The following is a 27,335-nucleotide window of genomic DNA, read 5'->3' on the forward strand; positions in this document are numbered from 1 at the left end:
AAAAAAGCAACGCTACAAAACAGCCTATGATAGCAACCTCTTGCCATTAGCCTACATTACCCATAAATCTTTGCGCTTTAAATCCCCGCTCAGAGGGGTTTATGGAACCTGAAGGATTGAGGAATTTAGCCTTGAACCATCCTTCAGCCTGGTTTATCCCTACAGAAACTACATTTCCCAGCTCTGTGCAGCTCTCCAAGCGTTGTGGGCTGGAGAGCCGGAGTGGAGCTTGGCTTGCTGCTGCATGTTGCAGACACACACCGGGCTGAAGAAATAATCAGGCCCGTTGCACCGGTACGAGAACCCAGCGGTAAGTCTCTTGTAATTCAGCCTCAGAGCCAAATATATTTATTTAAAATAAAGCCTAACTTGCAATAAGGGTTTATTATCAGGCTAAACTAAATTTCATTTTTGTTCTAAGTAAAAAAAAAAAAAAATCAGTCCCTCTCTTTAATAGGTTGCTAGACAGGTGGCAGCAAGGTGTCCAAATGTTGTCCCTTATCTAGAACTCTCCAAACTACCTTGATTTGTGTTCATGTTTTTGTTGGAGATGTGAGGACCCTTTCATGTCATCCTTGTCTGGACTCATGGCGCACGAGGAGGACGAACACAGCCTGGAGGCGAAATTTGCTGCTGCAGTTAAAGTGATCCGGAGTCTGCCTGAAGAAGGTGATGACTTGCACCGATCTGTTCAGGAAATCAAAAGGGATGAAATCTGAGGGTGTAATTACGAGCAGTGTGCTGTGAAATGTGTGCCTGTTGGAGTGTAAACAGACCAGGTGATTGACCTACATGAGAGGCTGACACTAGTGGCTGACCCCTCTGTTCATAAAGCTGATTAACTGATTCAGTTGTATCTCCAGTGACTGTACTCCACGTCACACACATTTACCTTTTGAAGCTCTTTTCTAAAGCTGGAAAATGACTTTTTTTTTTTTTTTTTTTTTTTACATTTTTCCCCTGATAAATTTAAGTCTGTTTCTTATAATTTCTATCCTTAATGTTTCAGGTCCTTTCCAGCCTTCTGATGACCTGAAGCTGATGTTCTACAGTTACTACAAGCAGGCCACTGTGGGACCCTGTAACGTCCCCAGGCCCATGGGCTTCTGGGACAACCGAGGCAAAGTTGAATGGTGTGCATTTCCTTCTTTTTTCCTAGAAAATCTATATGTTGCTTTCTGTGCACTTGAAAATATCGTGATTGTTCTAGTAAACACAAAAGACCACTTTATAAGGCCCGCCTTGCTGGTGCCAAGTTGGAGCCACTTTTTCCTTCTGAACTGTGGGTATTCTTGGTGTCAGAGAGTCATTAAGGGGTTGGAAATTTGGAGATTTTACTCCATATTGACAAGTCAGCATCACACAGTAGCAGATTTTCTGACTGTACATCCATGATGAGAATCTCCTGTTCCACCACATCCCAAAAGGATGGATTGAGATCTTAACTGTGGAGGCCGTTGGATTACAGTTAACTAATGATGTGAGCTTTGTGACATGGTGCATCATCCTGCTGGAAGTTTCCATCAGAAGATGCTACACTGTGCTCATAAAGGGATGGAGATGGTCAACAGTAATACTTAAGTAGGCTGTGGTGGTTAAACCATGTCATACTGGTACCAAAGGGCTCAAACTTTGTCGAGAAAAACCTCCCCCACACCATTAAACCACCAATATTTATGTAGTTTATTTGAGTTGCTGCCATCTGATTGGCTGATTCCACTTCCTTACTTAATATCTCTAATACCATTTATTCTAAATGAGGTCTTTATGTTGCTACTTCACAGATTGTGGTGAGACTTCCAGTGTGACAGCGATTTATGGTCAGATTGTTTCAGATCATTTTAACTGCACAGCTTTAGTTTACCAGTCAACACCCCCACCCCTCTCGTCCCTCCCTAATGCTGAACTTTGACTCTATGTTGCCAGGGATGCTTGGAGCTCTCTAGGAAACATGACAAAGGAGGAAGCCATGAAGAATTACGTTGAGGACATCCAACTGGTGAGTCCTTTCACAGCGAGCCGAAGCTCAAGAGATGCAGAAACATTACTTCTGTTTTACTCTTTACGTGGAACTTTTGGCATGGGAGGAAAGGTGTTCCTGAAGTCTCTTCCTATCTTTAGCTGTAGTTTTTTTGTTTGAGGATGGTTAGAAAAATAAGCTTAAACAGAAGTTACCTCATGATTTCACCATCTTAGACAACCATATTAATATGTTTTAGGCATATTCAAAGTGTGCATTCACTGTTTGTAACCACAACTCTGTTGTGTTTTTTCTTTTTACAGTTGTGCTCATATTTATTCATACCCTTTCATTAAGGAAGGAAAAAACCAGCTGCCTGTAAAATAAGCTGAAATTGACTAAAGTAATAATAAATAAAATAATTGATGAAATTCATTACATTATTTTTTAATTCTGGTTCAATAGAAATATTTTTTTTAAAAATCAAACAAATAAGATAATTTATTACATATGACATCACTCATAAACTAATATTTAGTTGAACAATAATGTTTCTGCTCCAGTCAGGTGTTTTCTGTTCCTCTCAGTCAGTCATTTTGTCCCACTGTTCAACAGAAAAGTGCTCTAATTTGTCCAGGACACATTTGTTTGGTTGTTTTTTTTCTTTCTTCAACTCAATTAGATGAAAAAACAGTGTCTTATATTACTAAATTATATTTTTGCAAATTTTTAGTTATTGTTCCTTTTTTAAGTCTCCAGTTATTTCAGTGACTGTTGTAAATTCAGCCTTTTCTTTAATGAAAGGGGATGAATACATATGAGCACAACTCTATATCAAGACATAAAATATTATTTGCTCTTTACCAGGTCTTATAACTTCAAATAAACAACAACACATGTTATTTATTGTACAAAAACTCAGTCAAAATGTTGATGCGATGCATCAGAAATATACTGTAGCTTTACAGCTTTCATGGGAGCTATGATGCTAAGTAACAGCCAGATTTAATGTATTTGCAATTGATCATGACCTTTGTAAAACAGAAAATGTGGCAGTTTTCTGCTCTGATCCATTCAGGATTATAACTGCAAACTCAAGAGATACATCTCAGACCCCCAGGTCTCAGTCAGCATGTTCTACATCACTGATCCTCACTGTTAATTCAACAAGAGCCGCATTCAGTATACTAAGACAAGAGGAGAGCTGCCATCCCCCCCAAAAGAGCATTCCCAGCTTTTTAACAAGGAATTGTTTTCCTAAATATTGGACGGAGTAATGGCATTTTTATTAGGGGTGGAAAAATCTAATCGAAAAATCAAAAATCGGGATTTTTTTTTGCTTCACAATTTCAAAATGAATTTTTTGTTAAAAAATCTTTTTTTTTTTTTTTTTTTTTTTTTTTTTTGTCATTTAAATTGTATTTATTGATCCTTTTACTTGTCTTCTTTGGCATTTTAGCAGCAGAATAATGGTCTGGCTACTGTGTTGTTTTTTTTCCTGATTGAAATAAAAAAAAAAAAAAGAAAAAGTTTTATTAATTTATTTTGTTTTTTCAATCTACAAAAATCAGCAATATCTCAGAATTGTGAGAATCGCAATTTAAATTGACAGAGGAGGTGGTGCAGGAGATGGGAGAAATAAACACCACCCTGGCAGAAATGACACTAAAAGATAAATTGTGAATAAATAAGAATTCGCTACGTCTGGTGTGTTGCATGACTCCTAGACGCTGCGTAAAGCAGAAGTGTTTGGTTCCAACCTGAGAGGATGATTCACAACACATTCAGATTGGAGGATTGTGCAGGTGAACGCAGGCGAAGCGCTGATGTTCACCTGCAACAGTGCTAGTGTCGCCACTATCTGCACACATTTGCAGCTATACAACAGGTTTTCTCCTGTGCATCGAGGCACCTCCCCTTGCACTTCATCTGCCCGATGGCCGTTACGCCTACATCTTGGCGTAACGGCCAAAAGGCGTGAGCTGCCCTGACCTGTCAGTCACTTTATCTCTTCAGCTCGACTCCAAAATCTCCATTCGCCATTTTCCCCATTTTCCCCAGCATAAGCCACTGTGTGCCTTTGTCCATTTAGGTGCATTTTAAATCGAACCGTTACTTCATGTTCTGTACATCTGCAAGTGGGGGAAACACCCTGATCATAGCGTAATGATGGGCGACCACGTCCTTTTAATTGCAATTATTCATTTAGACCTTTATTAGTATGGCAGTTTATTAACTGTGTGATCTGGCTTTTATAACACGCAGAACTGCTTCGTTTCAGAACAGATGTTTTATGTGGTCGAGTTAGAATGTCAAATATGCATTTTGTTATTTTTTTTTGCAAATGCTGTTAATGTACAACATTCTGTGTGGAAGTTTATATTTGATTTTAAACAAATGTCTTAAATTTCACACCATTTCTTTGGTTTTATTTATTTATTTATTTATTTTTTTTGGTTTCTCCAGATTTTCTTGCGTACGGCAGGGTCAGAGTTGATGTGGAGGTAGGGACATTTTACTGCAGAATTGTGTTTTTATAAATCCCAAAAGTTGACTATAATTGGTGTTCGCCGGGTTTTGTGCATGCGGCAGCTTCATAAATGAGGCCCCAGACGTGCTGCTGATATCTGAATCGTTTGCAGAGGTTTAACTGAGCATGCAGGCATGTTAAATGTTAAAGATGACAACAGTACATGTAGAAAAAGCAAGGTGTGTTTCGAAGGGGAATAGCAGGAAGTCAACATGGCAGCACAGCTTACGTTTGCAGAGCGGCATCAGAAGGAGAAAGCTGCAGACTTTTGGAACAGCGTCATTTTGATGAAAGCCAACATGTCAGCATCATCTTCATATTCCAACGTCCAGCTATGATGCTGAAGCACTGATGCATTTTGCTGCATTTACAGTCACAGGATGTGGGGGTCACACTGCCACAGGGCCTGTCCACACAAATCTTTTCAAGATGGAGCTGATACAACGGTTTTAGACGGTGTGTCCCATCCTGGATGAGAGTAAAGGGAGGTGCAGGCTGGTCTGGAAGGCAGAACCTGGGAAACTGTATTCTAACACACTGGTTCTCAGTCTGGGGTCCTCCCTCTCCCTCAAAGGGGTCACCAAAGAGCGCAGATTTTTTTTTTTTTTTTTTTTTTTATAACCGTACATAAATTGTGTAATTGGTAAATTAAGTTTATCTGCTTATGTTTTCTATCATACAGACATTTTGTTCACACGGAGCTAGCCAAACGCATTTACTAAACAAGGTCCAGAAGTGAAAAAATGTATCTTTAAAGATGCAGGATGTAACTAATTTAGCTTTTTAGTAGCAAAAACCAAGTATACCTTTCATAAATATTGATTTTATTGAAGTCAAATCACAATTGCGTCAAAATAAAAGCGCTGTTGTAGCTTAGAACGAGCTATTTATTAATACATAGGCGGCGCCGCATCCAACAGAAGGCTGCCATGTTTAATTTGGGTAGCCGAAAGGCGACAAACTTGTTAGTCTTTTGTGTTTTAGCTGTGAATCTGCCAGGAGGGGAGGAGGGGGCAAGCAAATATGACTGTAGATCATTCATATTGCCATTTTTGATTGAAATGGAGGACCGTCATACTACTGTGAGAGGGAGGAAAACATAGCCAATAAAAGTAGAGAAATAAGGACCAGGAGAAAACGGGAGTCTGCTTCAGTGTATTTATCAGATAGAGACAGCTCATGAGGGAGAACGACTACAAAACTCACACAGACGTTGCAGCTTTGTGCTGGACAGGTAAGCTAATTCACCATAGCAGTGAAGTTTATTTTGGTATTATGTTAAAACTAAAGCAGGTAGTCCAGCGACTACTTTGTAACTTGGATTGTTCCTTTAACTTAGGTTTTATTGGATAGGAATCAGCCAGAATGGATCATTTGTGGCCAAAAGCTAGCTAATAAATGCATATTGCCAAGCACTGTTACCCATCCTGCCCCCCCTCATCATGTAACGGCTCTTTTGCCTCTTTTCCATTCGTATCAGCTTGTCCCAACTTAACCCGACTCAACTCGTCTAGGCTTGGTCTTGTTTCTTTTCCATTGCAATTTAGCACCAGGTCTGAAATGGGCGTGCTTTGTGTGAAATCGCTGTGACGTCAGTGTTGTGTACGACCAACAACATACGCGACAAACACAAGATGGAGGACCTAGAGGCAATGGTATATCTGCTATCTGTGGCTAGTTTTCAGAAACAAAATAAAAAATGAGAGCGAGCGGCAGCTGCAAGTTGCATTAAGGGGGTCTTCAAGGAACATAGGCTTGGAAATGACTCCTCTAACCAACAACACTGTCATCACTCCTCTCCAGCCAGCACAGACTGATGTGGTCCTGAGCCGCCTCTCTAGTTTGCGTGAGCTACCAAAGCAGACCAGTTGTTGCATAGTAAAGATATCTTTTTGTGCTGCTGAGGTGGAGTTACTGTGTGAAAAAGAGTTATTTAATCAACCACAAACTCCTCTGTATTCCAAAGTGTTTTAGAGTCACATAAGGCCATGTGTCCGACAGGAAAAGCTCGGCTGAAAACGGTTCATGCAACGGGACAATGATCCCAAACACAGCAGCAAATCTGAGAGAATGAGTGAGAAGAAAATATTCAACGCGTTGCAGTGAATTGATTGAACTTAAATGAAATGTTTTTGTAGCAGGAAGGAACGCAGACCACCTCAAAGAAATGAAGCAATGCTAAATAAAAGAGCCAAAATTCCTCTGTGATGATGTCAGAGACTGATGACATCATGCAGAAAATGATTACTTCAACTTATTGGTTGTAAGTCATTTCAGAGTGGGGTTTTTTTTTTTGCCTCATTTTAAGACCTGGTAAGGACTTTGATTTGCTTTTATGTTCTTTCAATGTCTTGATGCATACTTCACCCCTTGTATTAAAGAGGTTGCACTTTTATTCTCACACAACTCCATGCTTGTTGTCAGATTCTGGAGACCATCCCGATCTCAGATGACGTGTCAGAACTGGTGCAGAAGCTTGGAAACTTCTATACAGAGGTTGACGGTGAAGAAGAGGAGGGCAATGAAGTGGATAAGAGACCCTTCACCAGGCCTTTTGTCGGACAAGAAGGTGATTTAGGGGGTTTTAGATGCAGAGTTTGTGAAAATAAAGACTTGAAGGCATACGATAAAAGATTCTGCTGCTTAGCTTAAAATAGTTAAACTAAGACTGATTTTATTTGTCCCCAGTTCTGAGCTTATTTTATGTTGTTTTTTTTTTCTCACTAGAAGAGCTGATTAGATCGATTAAGAAGCCAACGATGGAAGGCAAGTCTGTGCTCTTTGTATCTCTGCAGAGCTGATAGATTAGCTGTGCTGGTTGTGAGCTTCTTGCCTGCTATATGACTCAGTTTCATTACTATTTCATCTGACTGATAAAAGATCTATGAGTTTACATTGTACACTGCTGCAAAATTGGATCAGATTTCTTTGTGGAGCGTGTTGTGCTTTATTAGTGTCTCAGTTTGCTTACATCATTTCATGCACAGTATGTAGCAGGTTAGCATAAAAAGCCACTAATAGTAAAGTGGAATGTGTAGCATGTGCTTGCATTTGGCTTTTAAAAAACAAAAGTAATGATTTTTCAAATCTCATAGAGTCATATTTTGTTCCTCAATATATTAGACACTGAAACTGAGACATTTTAACATCATGGAAAGTATGAGTTCATTTTGAGTTTAATGATAGCAACACATAAATACAAAGGAGCAACAAAAGGCTGGAAATGTAACTGGCACAACTAAAGGAGTATTTGATGACTACTTAAGTTAGTTAACAGATACGTAACATATCTAGATACAAAATTAGCATTTCAGAGAGGCAGAGATACATTTTGCAATCATGTGCTTCTGAAAATTGTGAAACAAGTTCAGAAAATTGTGAAGACTTAAGATCCCACAATCTACAGTGTTTAATAACATCAACAAACATAATTAGCACAAATCAAAAGCATCTAGAGGTGCATTTTCACAACTTAGATGTGCCTCCTGTCGGCAACCAGGTTTGACTATTAGCCTTGCTCCCCAGCGCACAGAGATTCCTCCTGATTTTCTATTTTTATTACACCATACACAGTAGTTTGTGGGATTGTCAAAGCTTTGACATATTTACAGTTACTGAGTGTTTCCCTTCACTGCTCAGGCTATGGGGGTCTATGGGATGATATTCAAAACGTCCAAGATCCAGACAAACACAGCAGCGTGCTTGGGCTAAGTTTCAGCGGCGAAGAGGCCGAAGGAAGCAGAGAAAGTAGTCAAATCGAGATAAAAGAGGAGCATAGTGATTGGAGGAGGAGTGATGAGGATGGAGATGAAGACATAATAAGAGACGGTGAAGACGAGGAGGAGGAAAGAGGTACAGTGTAGTTGTAGCGGTTAGCTGTGTTGTGACGTTAGATGTGTTGTTGTACGATTGATACTCGAAACTGAGTTAACATGTTGACAAAGCTGTGTGACTTTTCACAATGTTATTCAGGCTGGTGACATTATTACAGTCTGCATTTCTTTCTTTGTGAGATTGTGAGTTTCTAATCACTGTTTAAAGTTTGTCTTTTACTGTTTATTAGAAACAACAGTCCCAAACATATTGAAAAACATTAAAAGAAGTAATAATTATTTTATTACTTTTGACAAGTTGGACATTTTTCCTAAAGTCTGTGACATTCTCTGCTCTAAATAAACGGGCTACTGTACACTAAATCCCTTTCATACCGCAAACTCGCAGCTTTTTTCGCTGAAGCTGGTTTCAGGGTTTGGATTGAGTAACACACTTCCAGTCCAACCCTTCAGTGTTCAAGGAGGAAATGAAGTCTTTCCTTTAGCTTCAAACTACCATGCAAACCTGAATATGGATGTAAAATTTATTTATCCAAATCAGAATTCATTTGTGCATTCACATTTCCCCCACATGAAATGGACTTTCCGAGCAAACGGAGCTAAAAGGCTGACGTGAGCGTGCCATTAAACCAACAACCATGTTATGTTTAAAGTCACTTAAATCCCTTTTCTTCTTCATTTTGATGCCAAGTTTGAACGTCAGTAAGTCATCAGGATCATGTGCACTGCAAAAACTGAAATCTAAGTAAGATTAAAAATCTTAAACTGAGTACACATGTGCTTATTTTTTCTAAAGGTAAGATAATTCTTAGTTTTTATGCCAGAGAATTCCTTTTGTTTTAAGAGTATTTTTACTTGTTTTGGGAAGTCTTGACAAGCCAAATTTTCTTGTTCTGTTGGCAGATAATTTATCTTATTTTAAGCAACATTTACCTAATTTGTGTATATTTTTTTCTTGTTGTTTAAGGCTGAGCTTTTGCAGTGTACCTAATAAAACGGTTGGTGAGTGTATTTCACAAGCACCACACTACTTTGATGAAACACTGTTTGTGAAATATATTTCATATGCGAATTAAACTCAAGTCCTGGTCAAGAATGACTAGAAGGTTTCTTACAGTGGCAGTGGGAGGCGAGGTAAAACACCACACAGGCTCAATATAATACCTGAAACCAGAGTCTCTGAGGCTCTTAGGACCAAAATAAAAAACCTCTTTTATCTGAAGCCAAAGGCAGAAGACGACAAATAAGAAGAGTAGAACCAGTGAGAACAATCAAACAAATAAAACCATTTAAAGACTAAAAGAAGGTTAAGCTTGACTATGAGTGACGGCATAAAGAAGTGTGTTTTGAGCAAAGGCCTGCGAGTCTGGAATGAGGAACCTCCGGGAGCGGCTGGGCTGCAGGTCTCAGAGCTCTGACTGGAACGTGTTAAATAACTAACTGGGACTAATATGAAGGAGTCATACCAGTTAACGCTCCAGTTTTAAACTGGATCCTTAAACTGAGCCAGTCAGCAAGTAAGAGGTTGTGTGATCACATCGTCTCCTCTCAGTCCGCATACGAGCAGCTGCGTTTTCAACTAGCCAGAGTCGATGAAGAGCTGACTGGCCGAGACCATATGGGGACTACGTTAGTCCAACCTGGATAAAACCAGCAAATAAATGACTTTCTCCAGGTCAGTTCTGGGCAGGTAGAGCTTAACCTTACCCAACACTCTCATGAGGGAAAAAAACACACTTCTGACCACTGAGCTGTCCTGCTTATCAAGCTTGAAAGGCGTAGAATTACCCCGAGAGTTTTAATGTGGCCCCAAAACGCTGCCAGCTCCGTCCGGTTCATTGCCACGCATGTTTTATGTCTTTCAGACAGACCCGTCTTTCGCTTTCAGGGTCAGGAACGCAATGAAATACTGTGCTTTTGTAAATATAAACCTTGGTTGTTTTCAACCACAGTTTGTTATTTTGGGTTTGAGTGACAAACCAGACACCAGAACCAGGACTTCCAGCATCCAGATGGGAAAAAAAGTTAAAGAGGAGTCAGATTCCTGAAACACTGGGCAAAGTTTTACCAGCTTTGTAGTGAAATGGCGTGTTTTTATTTTACAGCAAAGCAAAAACAACAAGTTAAAAAGTTTTATTTTTCTGATGCAGAAATTTCTGAATCCCTTCTTAAAATAAAGTAAGCTATCCTCTTTATTGGCACCTTCCATCAATGCATTGACAATAAAAAAAAAAAAAAAAAACTGAGATAATTCAAAATGAATTCAGGCTGAGATGCAATGCAAAATCTCACATATAAACTTTCTGTTGTGCATCACCCACAGTCTGGAGCCCTGACCCGAGGTTTTTAATGGTGGATGACAGGAGATGGAGGTCTGACACCAAGGGCTCCACCAGCAGCCTGGAGCCCAGCATGTCTTCCTTCACCAACGGGACACACAGCTCCCTCAACAGTGAGGTGGAGGAGGAGGAGCTGGCCTGCTCCTTAGGTCCCGGTGCGCCGTACAACCCATACATGCACTTCAACGGGCACTTCAGTGGTAAGATGGTACAACTGACTTTTATGTTGTGTGATTAAATGAACAGAGCAGGAAGGATGCAGGATCCACAACGCAGAGCCAGTTTTTCTACACCTTCATCTTGTGTTGCTTCACGTAGATCAAAGTGATGCCGCACCTGAGAGCAACCATCGATCCACAGACTCTGATAACGAGGAATTCTGCGACTCCATGGAGCATTTAGCGATGGAGGAGGTGTGGTGTTCTGTTTCCAAAAGTCTCAAAGACGTCTTTTTGTGTCTCGCTAAGTTTAAATTCTCTTCTTCCTGCAAAGCGGCTCTCTACATCAAAAGGCCTCCTGTCTCCGGGGTCGGGCGCCGCCTCGGTGAGGCCCAACGAGCTTTGGTTTGAGAGCAGCGCTACGCTGAAAGAGCTGGAGGATGAAGGACTCGCAGGAGATTTCTGCCTGCATGACGTGATCCGTCCAAACCAGCTGGTCAGCTCCTTATCAAGAAGAGGAAGAGGTGGGACCGCAGCCCGGCTTTCTTACTTAACAAACGGCACTTCTCTCTTCTTCAGGAGCTGGATTTACTGTTTTCCACGAAGGTTGCACGTTTAAATATTGATCTGACCTAATGTGGCTTTGGTTGCAGGTTGTGCGTCACCGCAGGCGCCCTGCAGCTCTCCCCGGTGTGCGAGTGTCGATGCTTCCTGTGGTTGTTTGCCTCAGAGCAGACATCCTGTCAGGAGGAACGTCAGTGAGCAAATCGCAACGGCTCTGCTGAGGCTGCAGGGCGACATGGCCGACGTGCTGCAACGGCTGCGCTCTCTGGAGGAGCGGACCAAGTCCCAGGTGAAGAAGCAGGGTGGTTGGAGGGTTTTTTTTAACCCTCTGATGCATGAATTATTTAAATATAATCAATTCTACATTTTTTACATGCAATATTTTACTTCTACAGACACTTTTCTTTGTTTTTAATATTCAGTTTATTTGTTTTTTTTTATATATATATATTCTTTAGAATTATTTATTCATTTCAAATTTATATAAAAGAAATATTCTATAAAAATGAACTGGTGTCATGTTCTCATCCTGTTTATCACTGAGGTGAAGTTGGTATTTACATGTATGTGTATACATGAAACTTTATACTATATTTGTTTATTCTTCAGTGAGCGGCAGTGTGATGGGTGACTCCTAATGTCCACTGAAGTGACAAAATTACAAATATACCATCCTCACTTATGAATATACTAGAAAACGGCCTTTAAATCTGTGTTTCCTGTAGTGGACATGATGCATCAAAGGGTTAAAGACATTGGGATTGTCCCAAAATTGGTATTAATTGATTTGCTTTTCTTCAAACATGCGTTTTCTCTTAACTTATCTCTTGATTATCAAAATGTGCATTAATTTCTGCTTTTTCTTTTAGTCACGATCGTCTTCACCAAGACAGGAAGACTTGTCCCCAGTGGCACGAAAGGTCCCTGATAAGACAATTTACCAGCATTTATCCATGTTTTGATAACATTTGACTTCTACTTCCACTTCTTCTAGCATTTCCTCTTTATGATTGCACATGCTTTTATTATTGCAATTTTAATTAATAGTAGTAATATAATATTACTGTACTGTGCAAAAGTCATTGTGTTTTGCATTTTAAGGAAAACGGGAAACAATTCTTGAGATTTACTGAAACAAAAAAGGAAAAAAACAGAATTTTTATCATTCTAATAAACTTGAATTAAATATATTTTGACCACCTTCACTCTTTAACACAATCTGAACCTTCTAGACAAGCTTTCTTGTCGTCTTCAGGAATAGTTTTCGAGGAATCTTAAAAGACTTTCCAAAGATCCTCATCTTCATCTCTGTCTTTTTTGCCAAGATTACCCCACGATGCTTTAACTATGCTGAGTTCTGGTCTCTGAGGAGGATTCATCACGCCATCAGACCTGTTGCCACTGACTTTTAGTCCATTTCTTCTGTCATGTGACATACTTTTCTCCCTGCTTAGAAATGGCTTTTTGACACCCACGTTTCCATGCAGACGGCTTCTGATGAGGCTTCAGTGAAGATGGATCAGGTGAAGGTCCAGAGGCACCTATCAGGTCTTCTGCTGGATTTTTACTGGATGTGTTCCTGTTGCTTAAGGACAAGCTGTTGTGTAAAGATCCAGTTTGCAGTTGTTAGTTTTTTAGGTTGTCAGTCAGCACAATGCACTTTCACCTCTTGGATTAGGTGCCTTTTTTTTATGCTCGAATGATTTATAGCGGCTTAACAAACAGAACGCATGTGAAAAAGCAGCAAATATCTAAAGAAAAACTTAAAAAGATATTCAGAAATGAAGGTTAATTGTTGCTGTTCATCACTTAATAAGGTGGTAAAGCCCGGCTGTCTGGAAGGAAAATATAAAGCAGGGGTCACCAGCTCCTGTCCTTAAGAGCTCCCATCCTGCAGGTTTTAGCGTTTTCCCGCTGCAACACACCTGATCCAAACCAATGGCTCATTAAGAGGCAGGTGCAGAAGATGACAACTTGTTGTTGGAAAACCTTTTAATCAAGTGAGATGTACCAGTAAAGCACTGAAACCTGTAGGATGGGAGGACTGGAGTTGGTGACCCCTGATGTAAAGAACTAAAAGGTGGATCAAGACTTTTGCACAGTATGATAATAGTATAAAGCAGGGGTGCCCAAAGTCGGTCCTCGAGGGCTGCTGTCCTGCAGGTTTTCCATGTGTCCCTGCTCCAACACAACTGGATCCAGCAGCCATTGAAGTTCTGTACGATGACTGATTAGTTTGAGTCAGGTGTGTTGGAGCAGGGATACATGGAAAACCTGCAGGATTGTGGCTCTCGAGGACCGGAGCTGGGCGCCCCTGGTGTAATGTATTTCTCTCTGTTAGTCTTCTTATCCCAGTTCTGTCTTCCTGCTGTAGTTTCTCAGACCAGCATGGTGGCCGTTTGACTCCTCTCCACTCACAGTGGCGTTGACTGCACTCTGGCCCCTCATCGCCCATTTACTTGTCCAGCTTTATTTACAGCGGAAGCGAAGGTGAGCAGGATTTGGACTTGGCTTTTTCATCACTGATTCCTCTTTTTGTTTAAAGCCCTTTTTTTCTCTTCTTCTTCTCCCAGGAAAGCCCCGTGAAGTTTCTGACAGTCAACATCTGTCAAAGATGCACTTTGTGCTTTTCTCCAACGGCCACTGCAGATTATGCAAACTGAGGCGGCAATACGAACGGAGAGGCTACGTTAGATTTATGAATCATCAGAAAGGTGTTGAAAAGGAGTCCTGGCAATATAATGTAGCATTTCAAACCTTAGAGACTTTTCAGACATTTAGGAAAGGAAAGATCATCAAATCTGACACCATGTCTTTCTTCATGTGAGCTCAGCATGACCAGGTGATCTTAAGTACGACTCAGGTTGCCAGAAACATATATACAGTCACTATAACTCACATAACGCATTACTGCAGTAACCTAAAGATTCCCTGTCATACATTAGACATTTCCAAATGGCTAATGTGTTCATTTTAATTTATTTACATCACACTTTGTTGCTTGTTCTTGTAAAAGTTTGTTTTTAAGGATGTTGGTGTTTTATATGTGTTGTTTGACATATTGAAACATTTCAAGAGTATTTCTTTTAAGACCAAATAGACATTTTAGGTAAATTATATGGGTATTTATGTGTGAAAGTGTCTATTTATTGAATAGGTGTAGTACATTTATGATTAAAAAAAAAAAAAAAAAAAGCACTTTGGACATGAACAGATTCATGAACCAGCCCAGGGGGCCAATGAACCCAAAAGTTAGATTCAATCAACTACAGGCAGATGAACATCGCTCACACAGGATGCTTTGGTTCCTGCAGGACAGGATGTAGGCTTTGTACATACTTATGTTCCAGAGCCCACTTTTTTTCTTGGAAAAAAAGAGAATACAAAAACAACAGAAGTAAGGTAGAGACTAGACAATCTGTAGCTACAAGTATTCTTGGGTCTTGTCGGTTTTGCTGTGAAAATACAATACAAATGTACACTTTAAACAGTTACAGTGACTCTTACTGTCAAATAAAACATATGAAACCAATAAAAATGCAATAAAAGATTCATGGATCTAATTTGTTTTTATGTCCTTATTTATGTTTATCAACTGTGTAAAAATAAAAATACTATATTTATTAATCTTTAAAGAGCTTTCTTATCTAGTGCGGCTAATTTTGTGAAATTTTTTCTGTCTGTTGGTCTGTGAAAGAAATTAAAAGTAAATATAAATGCATTAAAATTAGTACAAACAATATTTTATATATTAAATTTTAAGTTAGCACACTTGACATTTTCTCTAATATTTGAAGCCAGAAAAGAATAAAGACGGTGCAGCAAATTAAATGTATTATTTTAGCAGGGATGCAATATTTGTCATAACACCATCGACGTCATATCCGGTATCCGGCTGCTCTTGTCGCTAAAGTTCACAGTTTGACTTGCTATGTCTGCAGCGGGTAGACAAAGCGAAGCAAACACAGACCTTTAACTCTCAGGGAAAACTACACAACTTGCACAGCTTCACGGTGGATTCGAGTCGGTGACAAGAAAACAATGTTTTCCTTGTCAATGACGGTGCAGCCACAGGTAAAACCAGGAAACAGGCCAAGCTAGCGTTAGCATTGTTGTTGTTTAGGTTCGACCCTTCACAGCTGAGCTAGTTTAGCATTAGCTGCTTCTCCAATAATTCAACATGCTGTCTGTTTTAAATAGTTCATTTCCATTCACACCAGGGGACACGTTGTTCTTACACTTACAGTTGTTGTCTTTTTAATTAAACTCTAAAAAGGAATGTGGTGTTTCGGCTAGCTTGCTAATATTATTGCGTTAACTGCGTCAAACAGAGACAGGTGATTAGTCGAGTTCAAATCACCTGAACATAGGGATGTTTTTATGTAATTCTAGCTCCGTGGGGTTTGTTTTGATGCATATATTGTCATTTTATATTACCACCTACAGTAGCTGATGCCACTTTATGTGTCACTACAGCATTTTATTAGAAATATTGGCTGATAACCAGTGATTTCATGTGATCACAGGTGACTCTACCACTCAGCCACCTCATCAACATCCTCCATCCCCTCAAGAGTTCAGTGGGAAGCAGCAGCAGTGCCACCTGCAAATCAAGAAAACACAAGGAGCATGTTTCAGATTTAGAGCTACATTGTACAGAGGTATTTATAATGTGCAGCTGAGGGTGATGCTGCATGTATCATACACACCAATCTGATGCTTTTGTTGGGATGATAGAGGAATAGTTTATATGGATTGAAGCACGCATTTCAATGTCTTGTGTTTGTGTGTGTGCAGTCCATGTGGAACCTACGGGAGCTTGGCCTTTCTGACCTGAGAGAACAGCAGCTGGAGGAGCTGGTGAAATGTGCACTGCCGTGCTTGAGCCCAGAAGAGTTGCCACTTCCACTTGGTGGGCACTCTACATGGAGGACCTCACATCTCTCCACACACTCCTTTTTCCATAATAAGCATGGTAAGGGACTTATTTGTTTTAAAATATGTTCAAAAAGCTTTTAAATGATCTTCATGAATGAAAAAGAATTTGTTATGGCTTAAAAAACAACGAGGGCCACCTTTACCTCTTATTTGTGCTCGTTATCCAGGCTTCTCACAGGGGCCAGTGTCAGCTCCTTTCTTCTCCAGAAGGCATGTTTCACCTCTTCAGACTGTTTGCACAGAGCTGCAGAACTGGCCTGGTAATTTGAATTTGCACTTCTTTTGACTACTTTAGCATTTTTTTAATTGAAAGTTTGCATTAATTTCCCTTATAAATAGCCTGCAATATGTTTTAATAGGGATGGGTCATGCCTAAATATTCAAAGCGCATTGGGTGTGCACTAGGAGTGCACAGTTTAAGGCCTGATTTGGCCTGGTGACACACACACCAGGCCAAATCAGCTTTTCTTATACAGAAACTGAACACTTTTGGCTTGTTTGGCAGTGAAAATTTGGATTTGATAAGACATCAAAGAGCCAATAAGTTAACATATTTATTGCAAAGACAATATGAAATATGAGTAAAAGTCATTACCATAAGCATTTCAGAGAAGCTTCTAAAATTAAATTAAAATCTATCAATGAGTAAATTCAATAAAAAAGGTGAAAAAACACATTTTTATGATAATAGAATAATTAAACAAGTTGATAAGATTAAATAAATTTCTTAAATTGAATGCAGTAAAATGTTATAGTAATAACATTAATAATATAGTAATCATAATAATACATTTAATATTACTGTAATTAAGAGCCTGCATTAAACCAGTAAAATATCAAAACACAACATTATTACTAACACCAGTATCATCATCATGACAGAACCAATGTTTTCTGGATGTTTATAACATGTTATAAATGTAAATGCATCAAAATGTACTAAAACATTGTCTGTTCTAACCTCAGATGACAAAGTATGTTGGTTTGTGAAGCTTCTCTGTGTGTTTTTAAGTGCTGGTTCAGAGCAGAGGCTTTAAAACGTTAAGGAGCAAAACCAGACGAGTGCAGTCAGCGTTCGACCGACCGGCGGACTCTGAGACTTTCACGCCCTCTTTTATGAAGGTAAGTGCTGAAAGGGGCGCATCTCCTCAGCAGGATTTACTGAAGTGTTATGAAGCATCCTTGTTTATTTTTATACTCAGAGAAATTTAAATTTAAGCAAATTAAACATGCAGTGTTGGAATATGAGTATAAAATAAATATTGTCACTAAAATTTTAATAGAATTCCCAGAGGTGTTGTTTTTTTATTCTCTTAAAGTCCAGTCTGCAGGTTAAAAACTTAAGTGAATTGAAGTTTAGAGACTTATATATATATATATATATATATATATATATATATATATATATATATAATTTTTTTTTTTTTTTTTTTTTTTTTAAAAGAAATAGTCAACTCAGCACGTAGAACTATTTTGATGTCAGTGTTACACAGTTAAATACTAAAAAATTAGCTCAAAATTGCTAGAGTAAGCATTGAGAGTAAGCAACTACTGTAGGCCAGCTTAGTTTAATATGAACAAACATGGATCCACATGTTGGTTCATTTACCACTGAAGCATCCAGCGGGAAAGAAAACAGACTGAAAACCAGTGATCAGCTGGCAGGATACTAACCACGTCCCACACTTTATAACAAGTCTACATTTTATAATGAGACGTCAGAGAACAGGGATGCTCAGAGCATCTCTCTCAGGTTGTATCTCTGTAATCCAACACGGACTCCCGGTAACTTGATGCTGATGGAGGCAGAAAGTAAAAGTAGCTGAACAAAGACACATGTTCACTAGGGGTTGGAAATCAAATCGAAAAAATCAAATATTGTGATTTTTATTTTCAAATCTTTTTTTTTTTTTAAATTTTTGTTAAAAAATCTTTTTTTTTTTTTTCAAATAAATACAGATAATCCATGATCAATTTTTTGTTATTTTTATTGTCTTTATTGATCTTTTTACTTGTCTTCATAACACCAGAATGATGGTCTGGATACTGTGTTGTTTTTTTCTTCATTAAAATTAAGAAAAATGTCGAGCAAACAAAGTTTTAAACGTTTTTTTTTTTTTTTTTCTCGTCTACAATATTCAGCAATATCAAAGAATGGTAAGAATTGCTATTTAAATAAAATCAGCACCCAAAAAAATCGGAATCAAATCGGGACTAAATCATATCGTCTCAGCCCGACTGTCTCCTGTCAGACCCACATGGTTCTGGCTTCAGCATCCCACCCAGACTTCCAACACACTGCCTGTTCCCGGAGATCATGAGGATTCTCAGAAAGAGCCAAAAGGAAGAAGTGCAGTAGACGGAGGTGGTCTGCGTTTCCATTTACACCACAGTTTCTTTTCTCAGCTCCTCTCATCAGCTGTTCTACTCCACACTGCCCCCACTGCTCCATTTCCTCTGTCAGGATATGCATTCGTCTACAGCACAGGTATCAAACTCCAGTCCTCGGGGGGCCGGTATCCTGCAGGTTTATCTCCATACTCCAACCCACCTGACCAGAATTCGTCAACGGGTTGACAAGAAGCTGCTGGATTCATTTGATTTGAATCAGCTGTGTTGGTGCAGGGAAACAACAAAAACCTGTTGGCCCTCCAGGACTGGAGTTTGACACGCCTGGTCTACATCGTGCAACATAAACTGGCACTCAGGAGATCATAGAACCAAAGTTGGGTTAACAATTGTCGAACAGATTATTAAAAACTTGACGTATAGTTCAAAGCATCATCTTCAGTCTTGATGATCGTGACTGATCATTTAAACGTCAGGTAATCGCATCACATACACGATGTGAAGGGAACTCTATGAGGCGGAACAGCTGTGTGTTGCAAACATCTCTCCACCTTCACTTGTAAAACATTTAAAGCTGAGGTAGGTAATGTTGCTCAGAGACATTTTTTACTCTGGGTGAAGTGGTTCCTCGTCCTGAGAGTAGTCTGTACATTTTGTAATCATGATCAATAAGAAATACAGTTAGACCCCTCAGTTTACTGTAAATCTATCAAAACCGATCAATCAAAACGTTCTTATATTTTGTAAGTGATTTCCCGACCCGGCTCGGTTTATTTACCTTCTCCTGCTAAACAGCCGAAGAAGAAAAAATTGTTGGTGGAAAAAAGCTGCGAACTAGAAAAGCACTCGGAGAGCGCAAACCTCTGCCACGGCCTTTAAAAGATTCGTGAATCCAAACGGAGATCCGGATCACCACCAAAATGAAATAAGTTTTTACTTTTCACTTTTCCAACAAGTCCTGAAAATTTATTTAAAATCCGTCCAGAACTTTCAGAGTTATCTTGAACACAACTCTGGTAAAAACAACCTCCATGGCGGAGGTAAGAAAAAACCTTGGATCACGCAAGGAGCAAAACCAGAGGGGGAGGAGCCAAGACAGGGCGCTACTTTCACATCCTGCTCGCTCCTCAACATTACCTACTGCAGCTTTCCACACAGCCAGGCAGCCATGCGAGCGCAGTTACACATCTCTAAACCCTTTAAATTAATTCGTAAGTTCTCAAGCAGACATTTCTACAACACGTGTGCACTTTGTGAATATCCTGACTTGTATTTTGAACATTAAATGCTATTATTTATTTGATCCCTGAAATTAAAGCTAAATAAAACATCAGCTGAAGTCTAACTTGCCGCTTTAGTTGTTCTGCCTGTGCAGGAATCCAACATGTGCGCTGAGTAAAAACGGTCCGTTCTGGACACTTCCATCCAGACAGAAATCCTCGGTAAGTCCTCTTGCTGTGTGAATACTGCTGAGCAGTCTCCTCTGGTTCTCCAGGGTTTTCTCACTCGCGATAAGGGCATTGAAGTTGAAAGTCTGGACAGCTTGGTAAAGAACAAAAACATACCTGACGGACAGCAGGACGCTTTCAAGAGGGGCTTCGCTGAGGGTTTCCTGAAAGCTCAAGCTCTCACACAGCGCACTCAAGGCAGGTTTCTATTAAAAACACACTGGGTGTGTCGTGAAATGATTTGATGATTACATGTTAAATAATCCTGTTCTGATTGTTCAGACTCTCTGAGGAGGACACGTCTGATCCTGCTGGTTCTGCTTCTAGTTGGACTTTATGGAATCTCCAAGACCCCCTTCATATCGGGTAAAGGCCTGCATCTCCTTCATGTGTTGCACTTTTATTAACTGCATGAAATCTCCCTTTAAAATAATAATATTAATAAATTAGGAAATGAATCTTCAGAGTTTAACGGATAACAGAACTGAACCATGTCCAGTTCAGTTCTGACCTGATACTGGTGCATCCTGACTAATACTTGCTATGAGATGTGGTAAAAGAGTAACTCAGTAACTGGCTGTGTGTGTGTGTGTGTGTGTACGAGCTGATTAACAACGCTGTGCTGTGATTTCGAACTTTAATCTAACCATTGTGGACAGTGCGGTTCCGAACCACATCAGGCCTGGACTCGGCTGTGGACCCGGTGCAGATGAAGAATGTGACATTTGAACACGTGAAGGGTGTGGAAGAAGCTAAAAACGAGCTGCAGGAAGTGGTGGAGTTTCTGAAGAACCCTCAGAAGTTCACAGCTTTAGGAGGAAAGCTGCCTAAAGGTGGGCTGCTCTTTCCAGTCCCAGCTCTGTCATGGTTTCACACTGGTTGATCAGTCATCGCCTGATTGTTGCTTTTCTTCGCTTCAGGTGTTTTACTTGTTGGCCCTCCGGGGACTGGGAAGACCCTACTGGCCAGAGCAGTGGCGGGAGAGGCAGACGTACCGTTTTATTACGCCTCTGGGTCGGAGTTTGATGAGATGTTTGTTGGAGTTGGAGCGAGCCGCATCAGAAACCTTTTCAGTGGGTTTTTATCCCAGACTTTTCTGTCATTTTTCATCTCCTAGAAAAACACTTGATAACTTAAATTTATGTGTTACTTCTCTTTTTTTTCTTTTCTTTCAGGGGAGGCTAAAGCCAACGCCCCCTGTGTGATCTTTATAGATGAGCTGGACAGTGTGGGTGGGAAACGAATTGAGTCTCCCATGCATCCGTACTCCAGACAGACCATTAACCAGCTACTGGCTGAGATGGACGGGTAAACTCTGAAACTGTTACATAATTGCAGGCTTCAACGTACTTATTTATGACAAAAATTAGCAATGTGCTAATGACAAAATTTCTTGAACACTTCTGATATTTAATATAATTTAGTTTGATTTTATTTTTTTTTATTTTATTTGCTTTTTTTTATTTGATTTTTGTTTTTTTTTATTTTATTTTATTTGCTTTTTTTTTTATATATTTGATTTGATTTTTTTTTTTTTTTTTTTTTTTTTTTAGGACTAAACCTTTTACTTCCTATTTTATTTTAATTTAATTTGAGTTTTATTTGATTTGATTATCTTTCATTCCCAATTTTCTTTTGCAAGATGTTTTTAGAAGTTTAATCAAGAAATATTTAATATACCTTTCAAATTTTACCTTTCAAAAATGTGCAACTTTAATAAAAAGACTTTCACTTAAAGGTCGAGTATGAAAGATTTTCAATATTAAATTAACCAAATTATCAAAATAAATTAACTAATAAAATAACTACAATCATAATTAGATAGTTTTTTGAACATGTAGGTTCCAGTCTGTCCATATTTGATGCGTTATTAAATTACAAGTTTAATTAATGACAAATGACAACAAGCACTTTTTTTACTGGTAGGCAAACATTTAAGAAGGGTCTTTGTCATTAATTAAACTTGTAATTTAATAACACATCAAATATGGACAGACTGGAACCTACATGTTTAAAAAAACTATCTAATTTTGATTGTAGTTATTCTTTAGTTAATTTTTTTTAAATATTGAAAATCTTACATACTCCACCTTTAATGATCACAGTGAAAGCAGAACTGACATCACAGAGCCTTTGACACTGACATTATTTTGCAGGTTCAAACCGAACGAGGGTGTAATCATCATCGGAGCGACCAACTTCCCCGAGGCTTTGGATAAGTAGGTTCTACCTCATCTTGTCTCACTTGTCTTGACGATGTAAAAAGACGTTTCTGCATACTTCAACTGACCGCTGTCCTCCACAGTGCTCTGATCCGCCCGGGCCGCTTTGACATGCAGGTGACCGTACCCAAACCAGATGTGAAGGGACGCACAGAGATTCTCAACTGGTACCTGAAGAAGATTAAAGTGGATCCAGGTGTGACTGCAGTTAGTGCTAAACGGCTGCTTTCTTTCACAAAATGCCTTGTTGATACACGATCTTTACCTGAGTGAGACAGAGAACCTTTTCAGTGCGTGTAGTTACAAAGGCCGGATGTCTTTCTCCACAATGAGTATTAATAAATGTTAGTAAAGGTTTTAGTCAGATTTTCTGTCCAGCTGATCTGAGTTTCGTCCACAGCCATCGAGGCCAGCATCATTGCTCGGGGGACTGTGGGCTTCTCTGGTGCTGACCTGGAAAATCTGGTCAACCAGGCGGCCCTGAAGGCAGCAGTCGATGGCAAAGACATGGTCACTTTGAAGGAGCTGGAGTTTGCTAAAGACAAAATCCTCATGGGTGAGTTAAACCGCTTCTTCTGAGTCATGTTTATCACCTGGTAACCTGCTTTATTTACCACTTCCTTCCCTTTTCATGAAGGCCCGGAGAGACGCAGCGCAGTGATAGACAAGAAGAACAAACTCATCACAGCGTATCACGAATCCGGTCATGCGATCGTCGCCTACTACACCAAAGACGCCATGCCCATCAACAAGGCTACCATCATGCCCAGAGGTCCCAGTCTGGGCCACGTAAGGCAGCTAGATCTGGTTTGAACAGTAGATTACACAACTTCAGCAGGTTTCTGGTGAAATGTCCACATGTCCCCGTCCTTCCAGGTGTCCATGCTGCCGGAGAATGACAGATGGAGTGAGACCCGTTCTCAGCTTCTCGCCCAGATGGACGTCAGCATGGGCGGCCGTGTAGCAGAGGAGATTATATTTGGCCATGAATACATCACCACAGGTCAGGGACGTAGAACGGGTTGTGTGCAGACAAAGGGAGGATAAACAGAACAACGTTGGGGTTAGAAGAAGCAGAATTTAAAGAGGAATATGATGTTTCTTCTTCTCCAGGAGCATCAAGCGACTTTGATAGCGCCACCAAGATTGCTAAGATGATGGTGACCAGATTTGGAATGTGTGAGAAGGTAGGTTGACATGGCAACGGCTTTAATTTGGAAAAGATGAGACTTAATATGACGACCTCCATCTCTGTCTCTCAGCTAGGTGTGATGACCTACACCGACCTGACGGAGCAAAGTCCAGAGACGCAAGCTGCTGTGGAGCAGGAAGTCAGGGCGTTACTGAAGGTCTGCGCGTGTTTTCATGAAGCTGCTTGCAGGGCGGGTTGGTTTATTTTGCGGCTTGGCGAGGTGCTCTCTAAGCGTGAAACTTAGGCTATGTTCACACTACAGGCTGAAGTGACTTAAATCCGATGTTTTTGCACCTGTGCGATCTGTAACCGATCTTTTCTGAACAGTCTGAATGACACAGACCTGACCCAGGTAGCTTTGATATGTGGTCCTAAATCCGACATGTATCTGATCTTTTGCCATGCGACTTCAGTCTGAACGGTCAGGTCGCATTAATCCACGACAAACGTCATTATTCTGCGTTTGTTGTTTATGAACTCTTTATCGGTAAAATGCGCTCACATCACTCTCCCACCAATCCTGACTGCAACTCCGTACCCAAACGTTTCTCTCCACAGTTGTTGCTGCCACAGCTCCACAAAAGGCCTTGACCAAAACTTTTACTTTCCTCTTCCGTAAACGTCTCCTTAAAACAAACCCATTCACAATGTTGTGGCTACGGTTGGACAAAACTTTTAAAATAGCAAATGCTCTGCTGCCGTCCATATTTACTTCTGCAAACACCAAGACGTCACACGCACGCTCACTGCACGTCGCCGTGACTTCTACGCATGCGGGACGCTTCTGGTGCGCATGAGGTTCATACAGGAGATCACATACAAGTCACATTTGATCGGAAATGTGAACGGACTTTCAAAAAATTTGGATTTCACAAAAACATCCGATATGAGGAGCAAGCCCTGCAGTCTGAACGTAGCCTTAGAAATGGTTAAAAATGTTCCCTGAAGCAGCAACAGGAGCAGCTCTTCAAAACCAAAATACTTCCAGAGTTGACATACTGTGTCGGATTGTCCAGCTCCGGTCCTCGAGGGCCACAATCCTGCAGGTCTTCCATGTATCCCTGCTCCAACACACCTGACTTTAATCAATCTTTGTGCAGAACTTTGTTGATGTGTCTCAGTTCAGGATCTGCTCACTTAAAAGTGCAGATTGCACACAGCGTTGTGGTGCACCGAGTGCTGTCCCAATTCAAAGGCTCCTTCCAATCCTCCCTTCAAAGCCACACATTGTTTTGGCTCCAGGTTGGCTTAAAACAAACAACTACGAGTGACACATCCTCTTTTCTCCCAGAATTCATTGCACGCCTGATAGAAAAGAATGAGCAGCAGAGCGCCGGCGAGAATGTGATTTTATTTAATGTCACACACACATTTGTCCCAGCAGACGAGCTGGGACGACAGCGGCGTTGTGTCCAGTAACCACAGATTGATTGAACTACTTATGTCTGACCAGATTATTTTTCTCTGAAGTTAACGTCAGTTTGACAGGATGAGCTGTCAGCCAGAGGAGAGCTCGTCTAAACCGCCGCCTCCTCATGTTAGACACACAGATAAAGGAAAATAAATAACATTCAAATTACAGGCGCCGTTTTCTGTCATTTTTAAAAACATTTTTGTGTTTTTTGTGTAAGAATAAAATCGCTAATCAGGCAGCGGAGGACTGGAGCACTATGGGTAATTCTCATACACTAAGTAGGTCGTCTCAGTTCATTAACAGTAAGCACACTTGGAAGTGTGCAGACCCTGAACTGGGACACAGATTACAGGCTGTTGGATCTGTTTAACGTAAGCCAGGTGTGTTGGAGCAGGTAAACCTGCAGGACTGCGGCCCAAAAGACCCGACTTTGGACGCCCCTGTTACAGAAGCTGCTGCTTATTCTGCTGTCACTTGCATTTCACGTGAACATTGACGTCATTTGTGATCCCAAAACAGTTTAGTCACATAACCGTGTCGTAACAAATGCAGTTATTGGTGCGTCTGCACCACAGAGTCCCTCGTTGCCATGGTAAAGTTCCCCGCTTCCTCAGATTTAAACTTGCCTCGTGTCACAGTTTAAACCTCCTTTCTGATAATTTGTTTAATTTTTTTTCTCTTGGTGTCTTTAGGAGTCGTACGAGCGTGCCAAAGCCCTGCTGAAGTCTCACGCTAAGGAGCACAAGAACCTGGCAGATGCTCTGCTCATGTACGAGACGCTGGATGCCAAAGAGATCCAGCTGGTGCTGGAGGGCAAAACCCTGGAGACCAGATGAAAACGGCCTGGATCGGAGCTCACCTTCATCTCTTCATGCTGATACTCACCTTCACGGAATCTCTTCAGTTTTCCCAGATACATAGTGGTGTCATTTAAAGCTCCAACATGGTCGTGTGAAGACTTCATATGTTTAGCATCAGGTCACTTTATCAGTTTATGGGAGGAAACGATGAATGAATGTGAATATGGACGCCTAATATAAAAATATCCATTAGGACAGACATTCATTTAAATATTTATCCAAAGACCTTCTCTGTAGTCACGGCAACCATGATTTAAGTTGCATTTAAGCTGTTTTCTGGTGTTCGTGTCCTTCTGTAGTCTTCGTCACCTCCACTGTGGAGCAATATGATGTTCTTCTCATAATGAGTGCTTTTGTTCATGATGCCTGAAAGAGCCTGCAGGATGTTCCCACCCCTTTCCACACGTCTCCTATCGCTTATGTCTGAAGGTGGCCTTTTGGGGAATGTACAACAAGAGTAATCATTTTCCTTTTAAAGTATGGAGTGTAAATGAGCGTTCTCGGCACTTTGAATGAGCGTATAGGAAAAATCTTCTCTATGCGCCTTCTATTGAACGTCTGCTGTGTGTGAAGGGGTGTGGAAGCTGCCTTCACGCAGCCATGGAGGGTTTTAAAGTTGTAACATCAACTTCATTTGTTTAAAAATTTTGCTTTTTAAAAAGCCACCCAGTAACGTCCGTATTTTATGCGAAATGAAGACAAATCAAAAGGCCAGTTTTGCCCTTTAATTGTATTTCTGTTCTGCTTTTAGAGACTAAGTTTGCACATGACGGCTGGTAAAAGATGTTCTGCGGCACTTGAACACTTTCGCCAGAGCATTTCCAAATGTAACAAGAGAAACAAATTTATTTCAAATTAAACTGTGAAGCAACATCTTGACTCTGAGTATAAGATTTCATCAACACAGAGTGTGTGCAGACATTTGCGTTATTATCCTGTTGGTGTGTTTTGAAGGTCTCCTTCAGCTATGTGTGTGTGTGAATCCACGTCAAGAATGCTGATTTAATTTGAGAAAGTTCTTTTTCTTGGCTCATATTTTCTGTTTCTTGGCTTCTTTGCCTCGTCTCTGTGTGTAACTGACTGGGATGTGATGAAAACATTGTATATAAATGTATAGTAAAGCTTTTATGCTCTCTGAATGGCTCTGCTGTAGATCTCTCCAACGGTGCAATGACTTTATCATTTGCAGCTGAAATAAAAGAAGTGAAAACTGAAGGTGTGTGTGGGTAGATGGCGGTGTGTTTCTGGAAATGTATTCCGACAAACCGATGAAGATGCTTCTCATATTTAATACATCTGGTATATATTTGACTGTATCTGCAAGCCTTAAGCCAGCTGTTGTTTCCATTGTGCTTCCAAGCAGTCGGATTTTCTGATATGTGAACTTGAGCAATAATTTTTCAGACTTTCTGGAGGTCTTTCAAAGTTTTCGTTATGGACATTGGCTGCTGCTTCACGTTTTCAGTCTCGTCCTTGTACCTGAATATTTTCTAGGGAATTGGTTTCCTTTGTTAAAGCATCTTAATGC

The 27,335-nt window shown here is 40.2% G+C and overlaps 2 protein-coding genes across 3 annotated transcripts; both read left to right on the plus strand.

Moving 5' to 3' along the window:
- Positions 1–566: 566 nt before the first annotated feature.
- On the plus strand, positions 567–14,374 carry LOC306758536 (acyl-CoA-binding domain-containing protein 5-B-like; the record flags this gene model as incomplete). Its single annotated transcript, XM_079243863.1, has 14 exons — positions 567–669; positions 1,010–1,133; positions 1,927–1,999; positions 6,915–7,059; positions 7,218–7,256; positions 8,130–8,342; positions 10,647–10,862; positions 10,981–11,075; positions 11,155–11,344; positions 11,474–11,673; positions 12,254–12,304; positions 12,839–12,907; positions 13,759–13,874; positions 13,958–14,374. 14 exons carry the CDS (start codon positions 567–569, stop codon positions 13,968–13,970), a joined length of 1,647 nt encoding a protein of 548 aa, XP_079099989.1. The 3' UTR covers positions 13,971–14,374.
- A 921-nt stretch (positions 14,375–15,295) lies between these two features.
- On the plus strand, positions 15,296–27,126 carry LOC306758037 (ATP-dependent zinc metalloprotease YME1L1-like). 2 transcript variants are annotated; one of them, XM_079243253.1, is made up of 18 exons: positions 15,296–15,458; positions 15,911–16,045; positions 16,182–16,359; positions 16,490–16,582; positions 17,335–17,444; positions 20,167–20,317; positions 20,402–20,485; positions 20,800–20,952; positions 21,040–21,192; positions 21,295–21,427; positions 22,276–22,338; positions 22,425–22,537; positions 22,742–22,897; positions 22,979–23,130; positions 23,218–23,344; positions 23,455–23,528; positions 23,604–23,690; positions 25,640–27,126. In XM_079243253.1, the coding sequence occupies exons 1-18, from the start codon at positions 15,426–15,428 to the stop codon at positions 25,781–25,783; spliced, it is 2,139 nt and encodes a 712-aa protein (XP_079099379.1). In that variant the 5' UTR covers positions 15,296–15,425; the 3' UTR covers positions 25,784–27,126. The 2 variants fall into 2 exon arrangements, with proteins under 2 accessions (XP_079099379.1, XP_079099378.1); XM_079243252.1 differs by having other exon boundaries at positions 20,779–20,952; positions 25,640–27,125.
- Positions 27,127–27,335: the final 209 nt, after the last annotated feature.

This window comes from Telmatherina bonti, assembly GCF_933228915.1.
Source record: "Telmatherina bonti genome assembly, chromosome: 7".
Taxonomy (NCBI): domain Eukaryota; kingdom Metazoa; phylum Chordata; class Actinopteri; order Atheriniformes; family Telmatherinidae; genus Telmatherina; species Telmatherina bonti.